Source organism: Lepisosteus platostomus, chromosome 3, assembly GCF_059453375.1.
Source record: "Lepisosteus platostomus isolate fLepPlt1 chromosome 3, fLepPlt1.hap1, whole genome shotgun sequence".
In the NCBI taxonomy this organism is placed as follows: Eukaryota; Metazoa; Chordata; class Actinopteri; order Semionotiformes; family Lepisosteidae; genus Lepisosteus; species Lepisosteus platostomus.
The window spans coordinates 49,356,182-49,375,800 of record NC_142613.1 but is presented as its reverse complement, the minus strand read 5'-3'; the positions used below and the strand labels follow the sequence as shown (position 1 = coordinate 49,375,800).

General features: G+C 39.9%; 1 protein-coding gene across 1 annotated transcript in view; it reads left to right on the top strand.

The window, feature by feature from the left end:
- Positions 1–19,619, top strand: part of snap91a (synaptosome associated protein 91a) — an 83,470-nt gene that overhangs the window by 23,537 nt on the left and 40,314 nt on the right. The window contains 1 exon segment of the mRNA XM_088625897.1: positions 7,208–7,350. Coding sequence (XP_088482023.1) covers positions 7,208–7,350 — 143 coding nt within the window.

Genomic DNA, 19,619 nt, shown 5'->3' with positions numbered 1-19,619 from the left:
ATGTCCCGGACAGTTTTCCCAGGACTTGAAGCGATGCCTGTTTCTCATTCCGATTCTCCCTGGCCCTTCAATCAGTCCCTCTCAACTCGACCCCAGCCTTCCTGAACACGGCTTAGCTTTCTTAGTGAAACTTAGTTTCACTTTTGTCTGCCGTCTAGTTGCTTCAGGCAGAGCCTGCTTATGCTTCCAGTCTCCCATCTCCTGGCCACTGCTGCTGTCAGGTCAGTGCAGCGGTCTTCGCAGTGATGCGACGTTCCTTTTCAATCTCTGCAATGGCAGCACAGGCTGTGCAAAGGGGTTTAGAGCTGTCCACAGTGCCATTCTGGTGAACCCCCGATTTGAAAAGGTCTTTGTTTTTACCTTGTTTCATCTGATCATGTTTCAGTTTTAAACTGTTTTCTTTGGCCTGTTAAAGAAAGGTCCAGATACGTCCAGAATCAAAACATCATTTGAGCCTTATATGATGTGAAAAGCTGGGAGGTATTTCTTCAAAATGAAAATAAAAGGGCACGGTTTCAGTTCTTTCATGCTACCCTCTTCATAGTAAAAGCGATAATGACAGTTCTGTGATGACAACGTTCAGAAAATACGATTGTAGTTTTTGCAATTTCATGGCAAGGTGCCTATTACTTGATTTATTTTATTACTGTGAAAATCAGTCTCTGTCACTTGATTTTGTAGAGCGCAGTATGTGGAGCAGAACCTGCACAGCAGCCTGAGAATCTCCCAGGCAGCTGCTGACTCACCATTCCTCTCTAGGCACAGTGATCAATAATCATATTCCTGCAGCAGCTTATTACTCTGAGCTCCCAGGCCACCAAGGGAAGGGTAGCAGTATGGGTCTGAGGATATTGAAGCAATGGAACACGGATATGTCTTAATCAATACTCTGCACCTTGTAAGTACTGTAAATTAGTACTGCATAGCTAGGACAGAAGAATGACCTTGAATGTGTTTATCGTCAGTGAATCCAGAGTAAAACAGATGCTCAGAAGTCTTCTCTATGAACTTGTCTCTATCTAAAGGTGACATGCAGAGAATTGGAAAGCTTTTTTTTTTTTACTTTACTACAAGTTTGTCTGAGACTGTGGATCTTTTGCTTTATTGTGGTAAAGAGTGGGCAGTGTAGAAAAGGTTAATTCTGCGAGCCTATTGTCATGTACATCACATGCTGTAAATTGTTGTAGTGCACTTTATTCAGAATCGAGCAATAGACAGGTTATGGGGGATTTAAATCTCCTGTAAGTTTAAATTGTTTAAATTGATGAGTGATACTATATACCACGTATCCATGGCAGGCATTCTGAAAAATAAAAAGTGATTTTGCCACTCATATATATTTTGTTCTACTATGAATATGTTATTACAGTCATAGTTCATCATCTGCTGTTTTCTGATAAAACCATTTGCAATACAAGCATGGAGGAAAGGTAGACAAAGACTTCCAAATAAAACACTGAAGTCTTTTGTCATTGTCATAAACACAATTATACAGTAGATGAGTTGTAATGTGTATTATTTATACAGTACTATCTAGATTTTTATCCATTTAATTTGAATTATTTGCATAAAATGAATTAGTTATATACACTACATCTCACGCAATTTAAAATATGATATACATGATAAATGAATCTAAAAAAATGTATCACTGCATTCTGGAAGCCTGTATTGGAATCATGACCGAAATAAAGCTCCCATTTGCTATTGAAACAGTAGGGAATGTTAAATGATCGTGTAGTTAGGATGTTGATTTAAACGCATAAAAACACCTAAACAGCACCACCAATAGCAGTGTCAAGCTTATAGCATATCATGGTGTTATTGTTAAGATAAATGAGAGCCATGTATTAACCCAGTTCTATTAACTTGAACGCCAAAGATAGGTCAAGTCTAGGAATTGGCCAAACTTTGTGTCATCTTTGAAGATAAACAGCTTCGAAAGATGTAAAATATATTTGTCTTAAGATCTCTTGCAATTGAAAGTGAGTTGAGCAGTTTGCTGCCCACATAGTAGGTTTGTCAAAATACCTGACAAGAAAGTGCTTTTTGTAGGGCATTGTTGATTTTTTGTTTTACAGAAATGTCCTCCTTTTTGGTTTCCTGCCTTAGGTAGTATGATGTCCTTTCCAATTACATTCTATTCACCCTGTTGTGTCCCCTCTGTAAAAATGTATTTGATTAGATAATTTTAGTGATCTAAACACTTGAATAAAGTTTTTTTCCGTGACCATTGTCCTCCATTATTTCCCCTAATGTGTGCTTTATTAAAGTAATTGTACATTGGATATTTTAACCTCGTGTTTAACATGTCTTAGTCTTGGATTATCATGGTGGCTCTGCTCTGTTTTCATTCCAGTGCGGACAGGTCTTGTAGTGTCTGTAGTGTTTTAATCCTGGCAAGCAGTGGGTGCGAGCCAGGATACACCCTGGACAGGATGCCAGTCAATTGCAGGGCAGAAACCGAAGCCTGATAACTTACCAGTATGTCTTTGGACTTTGGGAGGAAACTGGAGCACCTGGAGGAAACTCAGGTGAACATGGGGAAAGCATACTCAAACTCCACTCAGGAGTGCAGGAGCCCAGGACCAGAATTGAACCCAGGACCAGGACCAGCAAAGGCCAACCACTGTTCCTCCCCCACTTTCCTCTTCATTAATTGTTTCCCGTGGCCTCCAAAGATGTGCTCTAAACTTTATATTCTCATATTACAAACCTACAGATAAATGAGTTTCACTTAAAATTTTCACGAAAGTGTCAATTTGGTGGAAATAGTGTTTGGATGCAGATGAAGTGATAAGCAAAATCAAATTTGGGAATATGACATTAAACACTTTTTACAGCTTAGAGAGCATTGCGGCGTGGAAGTATCTATTCATATGTGGATTTGAGCACTGTGTTTTTGTGTATGGTCCTGCACTGTGATAAAAATCCACCTTTTTGTTTGACAGCATTGGTGTTCCCCAGTTCTCCTGCCAGATAATGTAATGTACAGGTGATTGCTGTGTCTTGCTGTGATGTACCCAGTCATGTAGTGGTGACTACATATCTGTTAAGGAAACGCACCATCCAACATGTTTTACTTTTCTAGTGTTATAAACGTGTTTGTGTATTTTACTATTGTTCCAAAGGTGAAACAATCAATACCATTTTTAAGGAAGCTCCTTTATTACGGAGTGAACTAGGCCCAGACTCATTTGGTAAACATTTTATTTTGCTGCAGTGTCCTTTCTTAATGAATAAGTGTTGACTTTGTGATGAGCAACCATTTTGATCCCTGCGTCGCAAAGTACATAGACCTGGTCATTTGTAAAATCAGCAGTCATGCTTTTGATTTCTGTTAATACTCCATGGAATGCTTTACCTCTTGTACTCTCTTGTATTGATCACTTCAATAATTATTTGCAGATAGGTTTCCCATTGATCCGAGTTCAAATGTAAATCTTGTCATGGAACATCATTAGGACGTAAGAAAGGTTACAACAAGTGAAGGTCATTTGGTATTTAGTAGCTTATTGATCCGACAGTCTCATCCACCTGTTTCTTGAAGAAAGCCAGGCAACATGGCTGAGTGGCTTTATAACTATTACTCCCACAAGCCTTTGCATAAAGAAGTGTATTCAGTTCTAAGTTCTTAATGCACTGCCACATACTGTAGTTCCCACCTGTGTCTTTTGGTTAGTGTTTCACTGTTGAATCTGAAGAAATTCAGTGTGTTGACTAAAACAATTCAGTTCCTTCAGACTCTCAGAGGGGTTGGGAAACCAGTTGACCTTGGGCCCCTAGAGGTTTTTTTCTCCTTGCTAAGGGGTTTTTGGTTCCTCTCCTCTGTTGTCTTCTGGTCTTTTCTGTTCTGTATTCACAGCATGTATGGTTACTTGCAGTGTTAAGCGCCTTGGGGCAACCTTGTTGTGTATATAAAAATAAATTGAATTGAATTGACTTGGGGTGCAGCTGTAAACCATCAATCCATTCCTGGATGGTAGCAGAGGAGAAACATACATACTCCACCCAGCTAGCGCTCCCGGTCAGGAATTGAACCCAGGACCCAAGCACTGCTAACCACTGTGCCACTGTGCCACCCTGTTTGTTATAATTCTCCTTGGCAAATTAAAGAGTGCAGACAGTGCGTCAGTCTTTTTGAAATCATTCCAGAATAAGAACTAAAAGCAGTGCTACTTTACATTCAATTACTTACCTGTGACTTTGCCAGTCAGTCCTCTGCAGAGGAATGTTCTGCAGATTAAACCTGTCCACACCTAAATACAACCTCCTGTATTCCATTTGAGTACCAAATGTGCAATTATAGCCATAAAATATTAATGTTCTGCTTTTCGTTTCTTAATTTTAAAGCAAATTGTCACAGTTAATTAAATTTGAGATTTTTTTGGTTATTAAGAAAACAAGCATTAAATGATGGTTTTAGTGCTGAAAACTGACTTATTTTTCACAATGTCTGTTTATACCAAATAATGTCTGTACAAACAATGTAACTGGAGTATCTTGAAGTGCAGTAATAAATTAGTTTAGGTTCTAGTTAACAGAAAGTACTTTACGTGTTGGAAAGAAACCAAAGAAATTCCTGTCTCAATTTAATCCACAGATCCCAGGGAAGAATCAATTATTTAGCAGTAGAGAATGCATTGCACAGGAACCTGATCCAGCCATGTAAAGTAGTCAGTGCTTCGTTGTTAAAGCCTTGTAGGTCAGTAGAACGAGTGAAACTCATGTCAGTTTTTAACATATGGTTTCCTAACATTTTGCTGCTTCTCTGATATAGAAGGAGAGGAAAACTAGTATTAACTGATGCTGTGGTGTTTTACTTTTTCCATTGACAAATAGAAACATTTTGCAGAAAATACAAATGGTACAGGAAACAAGTTTCAGGAAAGTGGAAATTCACACTTAGTTCAGGTGGGTAGCTGCGTCAGCATGCGTAGTCTGCAAAGGAACAAGTAATAGGTTTATTCCATGGTGAAAAGAGAAGAAAGAAACACGTTTCAGCTGTGAAGCCTTCTTCAGGTGTGAGAAAGAAGACAGGGCAGACAGCAGAGATTGAATAGCACAGAAGAACAAAAGCTGGGAGAGGGGAGGAGGCAGAGAGGCCACTCAGGAAGTGGAGCAAAGTGGAGAGGAGGGAAGTCAAAACCTGCATGAGAATAGAGAAGATTACATGAAAATAAGTCGGTCAATGAGAGAAGGAGGACAGTGTGAACATAGTGTTAGGATGAGTTTCGTTTCTGTTGTCTTTCTGCTGTGGGAGTTGAGAAACTCTTCTTTGAGAACAGAAACAGAGAGAACAGTGAGATCATGGACGTCTAAGGTGAAATGAGAATCTGTGAGCTTGGAGAAATCTTTAACCTTCACAGCTCTAACGTTCTCTTAAGCGGTCTTCTGGTCTCATAGATAGCTGGGCATTTTTTGCATTTTTTGCCAAAAATGAGGTTGCTGGCGGTACAGGATGTCGTCTGGGTGATCCGGAATTGACCTGAGGGGCATTGGATGAGCGTGTTGTTAGATATGTATTTGCAGGTGATGAGGCGAGTTCTGTTGCAGGGGAGGGTTCCTGGTGGGGATGATGGCCGAGTGTGGTCAAGGGAGCTGTGAACCAGATTACGTAGATTGGGTGGTGGGCGTAATGAGATGATTGGGTAGTCAGAAAAAAGGGTACCAATGGAGGGATCGCCCTGTAAAATGGAGTAGTTGTTAATAATGGTCCTGGGGATAGAAAGTGAGTTAGAGTGGTAGGGAAGCACCAGAGGAATACGGTTGTGAGACCGGGAGTTCTTGGTCGAATTGATGATCCGAGGGCTGTTTTTGGCCCAGGTGAGGGCACTGTCGATAATGTGGGTGGGGTATGCTCTGTTGATGAAAAAAGAATACATTTTGAGTGCTTGGTTCTGGAAATCCATGTCGTCACTGCAGAGTTGACGTAGCCTGAGGAACTGTGGAAAAAAGGAGAGTGTTTTTGGTGTGAGTGGGGTGAAAAGAGCTGTACAGGAGATAGCAGTGTGAATCTGTGGGTTTGTAATAGACAGAGGTGGAGAGTCGTGAATTGTTAATAGATACATTTGTCTAGAAACGGAAGAGTGGTGAAAGATATGTTAACTGTATATTTGACGGACGTGTGAGAGTAAGTGAATTGATGGAGGAGGTGCTCTAGCTGATCATTAGAGCATGTAGCATCACCGACACCGTAATCGGTGTATCGCTTGTAAAGGTCAGGGTCAAAGCCAGTATAGGAAGCAAAGAAGCATTCTTTTACCCAGCCGACAAAAATATTGGCATAGCTGGGTCCCATCCTGGTGCCCATGGCGACTCCACTAACCTGCTGATAAGAAAGGTTATTAGTCCTATGTACTTTAATACTTTTTAGATAAGATATTTAAGTATTTGGTGAAAATACACTTTGTGGAAAATTGAATTACAATTTAATGTACACCTGTGGTTTGGCTGATTCCTAAACGTAGGCCTTTTAATCATTTGATGTCCCAGTTTTCTGTCCTATCCCTTAAACAAGGAAATGCAAAGAGCCACCTCATACTTTCTTCTTTTAAAAGACTGAGTTGTCTGCTGCAGTGTCTCGGAGAGCTTTAGCATATTTCTGTAACAGAATTTTGGCTTTGATAATATTTTTTTCCTAGCTGGCATTACCCAGTATCTCAGTTAAAACAAACGCGATAATAACTGTGAATAATTTCATCTTTAGGGGAAAAGACGAAGAAATATCCAGTTAGGTGCTTTTCTAAGTGAATGTAATCTCATTAAAAATTGAGCTTGAACGGATGTTTTAAGCCATATTTGTTACATTTCATGTGAAAAGGAGTGGACCTTGCTTATTCGTTAGTCATAAATGAATTTATGGTATTTGCAATTTTTGTCAGCTGCTAGTTCTCATGAAAAGCCAGATTTCCAATGAGACATACTGCCGGACATGGAGCTGAAGAGATTTACTGGTGCAGCATCTTTAGGTATTCAGTGATGTCTTAATTCGGGGCTGTGCTAATCCTTGATTCAGCTCTCTGGCACGTTTATCTGAAAATATCACTCTTACAAGGTGCTTGAGGCCACGAATCACAGTTGTGTCCCCGTCACACCCAGTGCTCTTTATTCACAGTCGTGCAGTCGTAGTACTGTACCACCGCATGATAAAACGTGAGAGGTTTATAAAACACCTTCGAGGCAAAACCCGTGTTTTCCCTTGCAGACTTGATCCAGGCCACCAATGAGACAAACGTGAACATCCCCCAGATGGCAGACACGCTGTTTGAGAGGGCAACAAACAGCAGCTGGGTGGTTGTGTTCAAAGCCTTGGTCACCACACATCACCTGATGGTCCACGGCAATGAGGTAAGCTACTGTGTGCTGTGAAGTGCTAACAGCCAGTTACACCCAGGGAAATGGGCTGCATGTTGTTTGTATGTTCATATCTAGTTCTCTGGTAAACTTCACATTCCTTGAAGCAGGGAGGTTGAGTCTAGGACTCAAAATGGTGACTACAGGCTCCAAACTGATTTAAAAATATCCAATTTCTTAATCAAAATACATCAGTGTATGTCAATCATTGGAGAAGGACTGGAAATACATTGTGATCATCAAACACAGAGGAGGCCATTCGGCTTAGCTTAGCTGGTGCTTTTTGTAGTTAGTATCTCTTTTTGTAGCTATTATCTCATTATACATATATACAAATTAAGGTATAATTTGTATTATACATTATAAATATGTATAATGAGCTACTTGCTGAGTATGCATAAACATGATATATTATAGATACTCCTGGAACACTTTGGGTAAAGAAGTTCCTCTTCTGGGTTTTAAATGAACTTCCACATACTGTAGTTTTCACCTGTGTCATTTGGGGTAGTGGATGTCTCTGGGGCAAGGCCTGTGGCTTGGAGGTTGCCGGTTCGTATCCCACGGCTGGCATAGGAATCCTACTCCGTTGGGCCCTTGAGCAAGGCCCTTCACCCCAACTGCTCCAGGGGCGCCGTATAAATGGCTGACCCTGTGCTCTGACTCCCTGCCTGTGTCTCATTGAGAGCAAGTTGGGGTATGTGAAAAAAGACAAGTTCCTAATACAAGAAATTGTATATGGCCAATAAAGTGATTTTATCTTATTTGGTCTGTGTTTCACTGTTTATTCTGAAGACATGTGCTGGGTTATCAGTGTCTTTGAGGATTTTGAATACTTTTTAGTCTCCGGCCTGTCAGGGTAGGACTTTGCCTGGAGCCCTGGAGCAATGAACTGTTGTCATTTCAGGGTGTGTGGTGAAACATCTGAAAGTGATAACATCTTTCCAGCATTGCAAGACTGTAAATAATATGGTGTACTCAAAAATAATAAACACTCAAGTAGAATTCTGATAATGAGTTGTCATCCAGAATTATTTCATCTTGGGATCTTGGACCACATGAAAATGAAAACTTCACCTGTATTCATCTATGCAAGATGTTTTTTGAAGTTTTCATTTAGGTCTGTGAATTCATTTAAATCTAAGAATTGGCTTAATTGTGTATCATTAGTTCTGTTTGAGCAAGAGAATCTTTTGAGCATTTAGGAAGATATCTCTACACATCATTTCTTGTACAGTATATCAATACTGAAGTCCCACTGCCAAGCTAATCTGCTGTTGTCAGCATTTACCTGTCCAAAAGCAAGGAGGGCATTGTAAATCGGGATTCAGTGATTAATCTCTTCATGGCATTGGAGCCACAGGCTTTATGGCAGGACTGATACAACTTCATATTACCAGATACAACATCTCCTGGGAAATATTGGAGCTAGTTTGTAAATGCTGAAATGACCTTTTAGCACCACATTCCAAAATATTGGTGCGTGTATAACAGATACTTCCTTTTTCTTAAAACCCTTTGTGGTACGAATTGGACACAAGGCCAATAAAAGAATAGCTCCCTAATAAACCTCAAAAAAATCTCCCCGTGAAAGGAAAATCAGAAAGCAATACTTTTTCTAAAACCTAGCAGCTGGAGCTGGGGACTGATTTACCATTGGTTTAGTATTCTTAAAGGCACTAAATTAAACAATAACTCTGATAACCGCAGGAACAGCAGTACTTGGATTTTTCAACAATAGCAACACATCATCTGCATGAAACAATGGTTTATGTACAGTCATTTAGATTTAGTTTGTGTTCCTGACACCCTTGGGTTACTTCTAATTGTTTCAGCCAGTGAGTTCATAACCAGAGCAAACAACAGAGGGGACAGATGGTACCCCTGTTTTCTGCAGAGAGACTGGAGGGTGTGTCACATAATGAACACAATTTAGTAGTCTTTTTCACTTAAATGCATCTTCAAACAAATAGAAAACGCTTTGTGTAGATCACTATACTAAATGTGGTCAAGAACCTTCTTTGCACTTAAAGAAAACTGTAAAGAAACAGTAAAGAAAACTGTTACTTCTAGTTTCTTCATTTCAGAATACTGAATAATATTAGATGAATTGTAATATTAATCTAAGATAGCCTGTTCTGTACAATAGCAGTCAGGCCTGGTATATATAAAGTATAGTTTTGGATACGTACAGATCTTTTTAGTAAATTATTTTGCACAGACTTTTTTTATTGTATTCTTTTGTAAAACCAAACACTAGATGTCTTAACTAAGACAGTTTATTAATTTTTAATAAATAAAAAATGTTGATAATAAGGGTGTCCAGCATCCAAAGGTTCCTTATCTATTTCTTCGGGCCTGTTGCCTTGCTGGATTGCAGTGCCTTCAGAAAGTATTCACCCCCCATTGATTATTTCTTGTTCTGCTGTGTTGCAAAGTCAAATTAAAGCATATTTAAAAATGATTTTTTTTCCACCCCGGTAGAAGTGATTCTCTTTAATGTTAAAATGAAATAAAGTATTTAGATTCAGAATTATTTAAAAAATTAAAATCTGAAAAATAACTTAATTGATAAGTATTTGCCCCCTTTGTATTAACAACCTAAATTGGGTGAGGTATTAAATTATCTTGAGAGATATCAAACTAAATATGTTAACAAGGTACACCTGTGTTCAGTTGTGAGGTCTCAGATCGGTCCTGCTGTCATGAAGACCCAAGGAGCTGCCTGTGGAACTTCGAGATGAAGTTGTTAGGAGGAAAAAAGCTGGAGAAGGTTATAAAAAGATTGGCAAAGCTTTGAACCTTCCTAGGAGCACCGTGAAGTCCATTGTAACAAAATGGAAAAAACATGGCACAACCCAAACACTACTAAATCAGGCCATCCTACCAAATTGAGCAACCGGACAAGAAGGGAAGTTGTCAGAGAAGTGACCAAGAGGCCAGCTACAACACTGACAGAGTTGCAGAGCTCTTTTGTTGAAATGGGAGAAACTGTCCAGACATCAACATTCTCTTCAGCACTTCACAGATTCGGCCTCTTTTGGAGAGTGGCTAGAAAGAAGCCACTTCAGAGAAAGGCCAACTTTAAGTCACGCCTGGAGTTTGCTGGAAGGCATGTGAGAAAATCTGAAACCTTTTAGAAGAAAATTTTGCGGTATGATGAGACTAAAGTTGAGCTATTTTGCCTGAAAGCAAAGCTCTATGTTTGGCGCAAAGCGCTATGTTTGGCGCAAACCAAATACAGCCCAACACCCAGGTTACACCATCCCTGCCGTCAAGCATGGTGGTGGTAGCATCATACTCTGGGGTTGCTTTGCAGCAGGAGGAACTGGAAAGCTTGTTGCCATCAAGGGCAACATGGATGGAGCCAAATAAAGGCAAATCCTTGAGGAGAACCTGTTCCAGTCAGCCAGAGATCTGCATTTAGGGCGAAGGTTCATTTTCCAGCAGGACAATGACCCTAAGCACAAGGGAAAAACTATCAAGGAATGGCTTGAAAAAAAGAAGGTTGATATTCTGGAATGGCCCAGCCAGACTTGTATCCAATTGAAAATCTGTGGTATGACCTGAAAATTGCTAACCACTGACACTTTTCATCTTATTTGGCAGAGTTGGAGCAAATTTACATTAATGAATGGACATAAATTCCACAATCTAAATGTGCAAAGCTCTTACAGACATACCCAGGAAGACTCACGGCTGTAATTGCTGCTAAAGGATTATGTAAAAAGTATTGACTGGGGTGGGGGGTGAATACTTTTTTAAGCGAGACATAAAACTTTTTCATTCTGGAGAAACAAATGTTCTTTAATAAAAAATATTTTTGATTCATAAATGTGTTGAATTTATTGTGTTATTTAAGGGAAAAAAAAGTATTTAAATGTGTAAAAATTTGGAGGGGGTGTAACAGAAACAAAATGTGAAAACATTCAAGGAGGTGAATACTTTCTGAAGGCACTGTAGATGAAATAGGATTAAGGCACTTTAATGCATGATAGTTGGCTGTTTAAGATGTTACCTGTTTTGCATCATCTGCTATAAGAAGCTGTATTATGTTTATTCATATTCGGATGCTTGTGATGATGAAGAGGTTATACAACACAAAATTTTAGATGATGTCGGTATAACAATGTCATGTTCCTTGATGCAGGCAATGGAGCATTAACCAGCATGATTACATTTGCTTAAGTGTGTCTAGATTTATCTTTACATTCATACATTTTTGTCTAGATGGAAAAGAGTTCTCTACTTTTTGAGAAATCAATGTATTGAGGGCCTTTCTGACTACTATTAATTTAGCCCTTGTCAATAGCAGTTGTAATTTCAAATTAATTTGTTCTCTAAGCACATTGTTCTTCTTTCTGGACAGTAAAAAGCCTCTTAAGGAGACATCAGTTATTTAATATGTAGTAATACAGTGCCTTGCAAAAGAATTCAGATCCTGTAAAAGTTTTCAAATGTGTCTGGATTACCACTGATACTTACACACCCTTTTCCATGCAGTATTTTTATTGCAACCTCAAATGCTCAAACAAAAACCTTTTAAAGATAAATTAGTTATTGTCAGCAGACATCTTAAATATAAAAATTGAAATATGCTGCTTGTTTATGTGAGCATAGCCATTATATAGAAGGTTTGTATCAATTCTGACAATCTCATGCGTAAATTAAAGCATTTCTTCTTGAGACTTTACAGAAACGTCTGGGTGAGACAGAGCTGATCTTTTGAAGAATCAGTTCTTTGAAAAAGGGATAGGAACTGATGTTAAAATAGTGAAAAAAACAGAGCATGATCAGATATGAAAATTGGCCCAATACCACATTTCAGATTCAATCTTGCAGAAAGTAAGCTTACGCTCAGTATGCATTATGGGGAAGAGAATAAATGTACATCCCCTAACTGAAGTATTTAACGAGTGCCACATAGCTCCTTTCAGTGATTATACAAATTAAAGCTTCTGTATTGTGACGGAGCAATGATTTACATTGAGTGAGTATGGAGATGGTAATCCTCTCTCTATGCAAAACCACTTGCATGAACACAAACCATCTTCCAGGATCAGATTTGGCATGAATTCCACAGTTACTGTAATTTTTTGATTCTCCAGAATAGCGACACCCCTACTATGAGTAAGGTAGAAATCCATCCTCTTCTTAAATTTTCATGTTGGGATCGGGTCCGTGGCAATACCTGGCTATCTCAGGCAAATTCTGTATTTTTATGGACACCCTCTCTTGACATCACACCAGCAATACCATAATAACCAAAAGTAGTCAGACAACAGTGATTGCCTTGGATAATGCCTCACAGAAAAGGCCCAGGGGGCTTACAACTGACGTTTGATATGATTTACCGCTTTACTCGTCCATCTGTTCCATTTCAGTAAAATGTCATATTTCGGTCGGATAAACAGCATCTGACTCCAGCTTACTGCCCGTGGAGTTGCTGGAGCTTGCTGGTGTTGCGAATTATTACTCTTGACTGTGTTCCACTCATGTGATGGGGAGCGGTGAGCCAAAGTTAATACAGGCTTCACACTCAACATCTTCAGTTTTTTAAATTTAAACAATTTTAAGTATTTTTAATTATTTTGCCTTCTCAAGCTGCTCGCTTTTGGTTTTTCTTTTGAAGCCTTTGTGTTGTTGCTACTGGTGAGCCATCATCAACTAAATAACTTAGATAATTTTAGTTAAATTCTATTCATATTCCCAACCCCGAATCTAAACCAGGTCTTAGCCAGATTCAGTTTCAAGAAGAACTCAAGTTAAAATTGGGCCCATACAGTGCTAAGATGTATGGGGGCCCGTCTGTGGGACCTCCATAGCAAGGCCTCAGTTCCTATACTGCCTGTATCTCTGCAATGAAATCTGCTCCTCCTCCAATCTGCTGGAATGAAAAAAAATAACCTTTCCAATTCAACCTTTTCCAAAGATTGTACCTGCTTCCTTTTAACAAATGTATACTTACACAACATTCATAAAAAAATACTATCCCCAACTAAAAGACTGGGCAAAACCTAGTAAACATTTTATCAATGAAGAATGGTGGTTATCGTGCAACAGAAGCTGGGTTAGCTTGCATATGTGGATGTTGTTAAGAGCTGTATGTTGTTAATTTGTTGTTAATTGATTTAATATACTTTCATATCTCTTGTTGTTCCATTTCCAAATTGCAAATACAGGTTTTGGTTTCTGGTCTTCCTTCACTGCAAGTTCTGAAAATCGAGCATGTGGTTTTAAATTTCTGTAGCACTGTCTTGTAATTGATGTGTTTTATCTTGTAAAATGATTCAGCATCCCGAAAAGTTAGCAAATTTTGCTGACACTCATGTCATGTCATTTGCCAAATCGCTTTATACCGTACTGTGTCACGGGAAGCCGGAGCCTACCCAGCAAGCAACAAGCGCAAGGCAGGGTACACCCTGGACAGGGTGCCAGTCCATCGCAGGGCAAGTGCAAGCCAATCAGACATGGGGACAATTTGGAAGGGGGGAAATCTGTCCCGGACACCAGGATAACTCACTCCTCTTATCAAGAACTGCCCGAGGATCTTTAATGACCACTGAGAGTCAGGACCTCGGTTTAATGTCTCATCCAAAAGACAGTGCCCACTACAGTAAAGTGTCCCCGCCACTATACTGGGGAATTAGGACCCACATAGACCACAGGGTGGGCACCCCCAGCTGGTCACACTAACACCTCTTCCAGCAGCAACCTTAGTTTTTCCCAGGAGGTCTCCCATCCAGGGACTGACCAGGCTCACACCTGCTGAGCTTCAGGGGGTAGTCAGTTGAGAGCTGCAGGGTGATATGGCTGCTTACTGCCGCTCATAATACTTTCAAATAGGACTTAATATTTAGATAGAGCTATAAATGTCAAAAGAATTGTGAATTAGATTTTTAAGGAAATTAGTAGATTCTCAGCTGCATTTCTATGGGAAATCCAAATGATTTCGGAATCAGTAAAAGAAAAGTTAAAAAAATTAATGTGTAATCTTAAGTGGTTTAACTTGACTTCAAAGGAAATGCGTATTTCTTTAAGTGACATCAGAGATTGACTTTCAAACTACTTCTCATATAGTGATGCGACACACTGTGTTTAAAATAGGTTTCTGGTTTAAGGCTAGGTATAAGTCACCGTGTTTTGGTCTTGATTCAAGACATGGGGCTTGAGACTTTATACAGGGGTTATACAGTAGTAATATTCCCACTATTCACGAGTCTCTGTCCACCTTTTGTTATTCTCTTCTCTTTGTGCCCCAGTTTCCTTACTATTTTATGTACAGTATGTGACATAGATAATGACTCCAGTTTCTTCTCAAGGGCATTGTTCAGGGTCACTGAAATGTCTTTGCTGGTCTGCGGTACCAGGGAGTCCATAGGGGTTCTCTATGCTGTAGTGTGTCATTGTCTTCCCCAGAAAGATCTTTCACGTTCTTTTTCACACATTTTCCTCACCCTACAAACACACTTATTAGCTAAGACCCCATCCCCCATAAGGACATTGAAAGGTTTGTGCAGAAATATATATTTTTTTTGGGGGGGGTTATTGAATAAATGACATGAAGCCCAGCATTTTTGTTCTGATTCTGCCGCTTGTGTCACATGGCTCCCAAATAAGGAATAGCTTGAATAACTTTGTCGTGAACCCTATTCAAAAGGAAAAATGAAAATTACTTTTGTAAACAATAATATTCATGTCGACCTTTTCAAGTTTTAAAGGGTAACACATTTAACAATAGGGGTATTTATGACACAGTTTTCCAGTCTAAAGTACTGTGCTGGCCACATGATGTTGGTAATGGCTTCATCAGAAAGCTGCAATATTGGAGTGTGTTTTTCCGAGGAACTATAGATCTAATTTCAGTTCTGCGAACTTCAAAGGTTCCTAATTTTTTAATATTTCCATGGGTAATATATTAATGGAAATGTGTTGCATCCTTCACCGCTTGAATGTCTTTTGCTTGTAAATCATGAGAGATATTACCCATCTTGCAGGTTCTTGGTTAGATGAGCTCCATTTGTCATTTTTGCTGGTTTCATACCAAGATGCTTTTCTGCATGACTCAGTGGTCTCTGCCATTCTGTCAGCTTCAGCAGCTTCTGCCAGGAACAGCTCAGCCTTCTTGGCAATTATGGTGTTGGCTCAGCTGCTTTTAATGTGGTATCTGGCTGCGCTGCCAGAAATTGCAGTAGCCAGCTTATCTGCAAGAGGTCTAAAACACCTGGCAATGGCCATGTAGCAGGCCTTTCCGTCACATTCCCCATGTTTTATTAATTAACATGAACACAAAATAACAACCTAGGGCTCGCTCTGAGGTCCCTGTGAAGTTTCCAGCATATTTTTAACATATCAAATGTTCAAAATGTCATGCAGTCGGTTTGAACCATGAGGTGACCCACAGCAAAATTCATGTTGTGTTCTGCTGTATTAGACCACAAAGTCTGTCTTTTGGAATGCTCTTTTAAACATTTGCTTAAATAAGAAATGTCTTATGGTTTAGCAATGGATTTTGGTATAGAGTAGATGTTACCTTTAACAAATGAGAAAGTTTTGAAAATGTGCACTTGCTTGGCGTAGAAGCTACATTTTCAGATTTAAGTGGACCTCTGAAGTATTTTGATGTACTTTGAATATTTATCTTAATGGTAAATTGACCAGACATCCTTGCCACTGGATTGGGTCAAAAATCTTAAATCAAAATGGTTAATAAAGAATGTTGGAATTGGTGGACATGAGTTATCTTATGAAATTTCTTTTATACAAGTTGAATTTGCTGTGACAGCAATGATCTGCGGTGCTCTAATAACTTGCTGGTAGCAGTTCAGCAATTTCCAAGTCTGAGTGCTTTATAAACCATGACCAGTTCTGCTCTGAACAGCAAAAATGATTCAAAAGAAAAACACAGTGCAGACTTTTTCTTCCCTTTTCTAAACTGTATTTATTGCAAACTTTCTTTTTCTTTTTAGATATTCAGAGTTATTTACTTAGAACACATGGCAGGAATAAGGAATAAACCAGTGTAGCAGATTGTGATGTGACTTGTTGACTTTGTACAACAAGCCTTTAAGCAGCTTGAGTGGAAGTTGCTTTCCTCACCCTGCCAGCCTTTTTATCACTGTTGTTCTGTGCACTGTATCTTTTGGTTTCGAAATCCTCAGATATTGGAGATATTCACAGCTGCAGCTGGTGTTTCAAGAATGCTCCGAGTTGGGCCTCCCGAGTGGTTCAGTTGGTCAAAGCACATTGAGCCGTGATGTTTAGGTGTTATAGGTTTGGGCCTGGGACACGTCACTAGCTGACTGTGACTGACATTCCCCAAGTGGTGGTGTACAGCAGGCCGGGCGTTGCCATGAGTGTGTTGGGATTTATCAGGCGGCGGCAGGCTTGTGGTGCTGTTGGGGATGAGGATGTGCCTCCTCCAGTTACTGCTGAACCTGCTGTACACTGCTTGGGTTCCTGTGTTGAGAGTCATGAAGGTGAGCGTGGCAGGGAGTTCACGTAGATTTATTTTCCTTGATCTCCCTGAGTAAGGTTTGCTGGCAGATCTAAATTGGGTGTAGATTTAAAAATAACTCAAAAATTGTTAGAAAATAAAATAAGGAATGGATTTTGGCATACAGTATGTTACCTTTTACAAATGAGAAATTTGCTTGAATTCCATGTTATAATTAAGTCAAGTGTTCAGATTCTGACTCTTGGCTTTTACTGCTTACTGCATTACTATAATGGCTGTGCAAAGGTTCATTGATGGCATGTTCTTTAGAGCTTCCTTAAAGAATTAAGTGGATGTTCCTCGCATTCAGTTAAGTCTGGACATTTATGTGTTTAAGATGCGTGAATTGCTAAGGTTTACTAGAATGACATTCAGCATAAAACACTGCTCCAGTAGTCAAAATGAAGTGCACTGCTCTCCTATTTATAGACTGCACCTACAGAAGTGTGTTTCATATTAGCACATGTGGTACATCCTCATGTATTTCTTTAAAAGCTGGAAGCAGAGGTGACTGGTTTACTGTATGTGCACATTTTAAGCTATACTGAACTGATCCCCTCTGTATATCACTGTACATTTTAAAACAAATTATTTTAAAATGTCAGAAAAAATATTTTTCCAGCTAATATTGCAAAGCCAGTGGAAGAGGGACATTGAAGGCATTTTTAAAACATTGCTACTGTGCATGTGGCGAAGGAGTCACTGGTACTCCCATGTTCCTAGTGCCTGAGTGGGGCAGACATGTCATCAGCATCATATAGGAACATGGCCTGCTCGATCTCAAGCAGAAGTCATGCAGCTCCACCTGAGCCACAGCCCAGTCTTCTGCACTTGGCCTGTGCTGACTGAGCCTTGGCATCATCAATTTGAAAAAAAAAAACAAATAAACCAATAGGCCAGCATGTCACTGTGCAGAGGGTGTGGCTGGAGTACTATTCAGCCATTACACTGGACCTGACGAGTGTGGAGACCAGCTCTCCCTGTCACGGAGATGCTGTCCTGCTTCGATCAAGAGGTGTTTTGGGGATTTGTGTTGCTTAACACCTCTCTCAGCCTTGGCATCAGCCTGGTTTTTATATATTTTTTTCAACTACTCTTATCTGGGTTGAGTTTGGTTGACATTATGCTTCAAAAAGTATTAAACAAAATAATGGCTGCTAGTTTAGTTAGTCTGAGGTATGGCATTCTGTGAGCATGAGCTGCCAGAAAGGGGAGAAGAAGGGAAATTAAGAAGAACTTAGTATTCAAATATTCTACAGTAACTAAGTTAGAATAGTATTTGGATACTAGCACTTTGATTAGAATTACATTCTGATCCTATAATAGTGCAAGCAGCTGTCAATGTTAAAATAAAACATGATTAAATCATCCTGGTTTCTCACTTTCCCCCCCTTCCCTCTGGTAAGCGTTATAGGAGCATAAAGGCACAAACTTCCAGATTCAGAGACAGTTTCTTCCCACAAGCTGTCAGATAACTGAGCTCTACCCTTACCCCTGGCTCCCACTGATGTTTATTTTTCTTCTCACACTGCTTGTCTGACTTCTTTTTAAGTGGTATGTTAATTACCTTGTTGTTGTTGCTGTTCTGTATTTATGTTTTTGATTCCTTTAATGATTCTTTTAATGTCTTTGTATTGGAGCACACAAATAAGCATTTCATGGCACTTGTGCATATGCCAAATAAACTGAACAATAATAAAAATTAATGGCATCTTAGCATCTTTTAGCAAATCCCATAAAGCACTAAAGTCCAAAGCAGAAAATGTGGTCTGTAATAACTTAAGGGAGAGACACACCTATAGTCTGGATTCTAGAAGTTCTTTTTTCATTAGCCAGTTCACAAGGAGTAGTAGCAGATCTCAAGGAAAAAAATACATGCGCTCCTTCTGAGTGTTCAGATTGGCAATGGACCGCTTGTTCTTTTAATTTCATATTAAAATTAGATCATGTTTGCTAAGATGAGCAAGCTGACAGCGCAGTCTGTTCAGAAGTCCCACCGCCGAAAACCACTCTCTGCAGGCACATAGCTGGGTAGCACAGACAGGCGTGGCTAGATGTGCTAGATTTCTATACCGCTCTTTCTTCTGTGCCCACTGCGCACGCTAGATCTGGAAAAGGCAGCGTACCCGCGCGAGTCAGGTGCGTATTTTTCAAACTGCGTGCTGTGATCCTTGTCGCATTCCTCACCACACGGAGCAGCCTCACCGGCACGGCGAACGGTAAACTGAAGGCGTTTGTGCCGAGGGTCCAAAAAAGTTGCGATGAAGGCCGCTTCTCCCGACGTTTGTGTTCGTGAGGTTCTGTGCGCCTCAAAGAGTCGGCAGTTTTAATCTGTGACGTCTGGCTCCATCATCAGGTATTTTCATAGCAAGGTGGCAGTAATAAGGTGCACTGATGATGATGAGATGATTATTTTCATTGCTAAGCTGAGTTGTAGCACCTTTCAAGGAGTGGTATAAAGTACCAGCAGGAGCTGGTCCAGCAACCTCAGGTCCAGTGTTGGGGCTTCTCTAAGCTTTCTCTAACACTGTCAGACAGCAGCACTGAAAATGTCCTCCACAAAGAGACTTGACCTGGATTGAATTCCTTTGTGTGCAACCATGCTATGGAAGGCAGTGATCAGGTAGCTGCTGCTGCTACTGTTTCAGCTCCAAGACCTGAGTTGCAAGACACTGTGGTGAAAATGTGATACAAGTTGGCTGCTCCAACAACAGGCTCCAAAGTATGTGCAGAACACACATGGGATGCCCAACCAAGAAAGATAGTC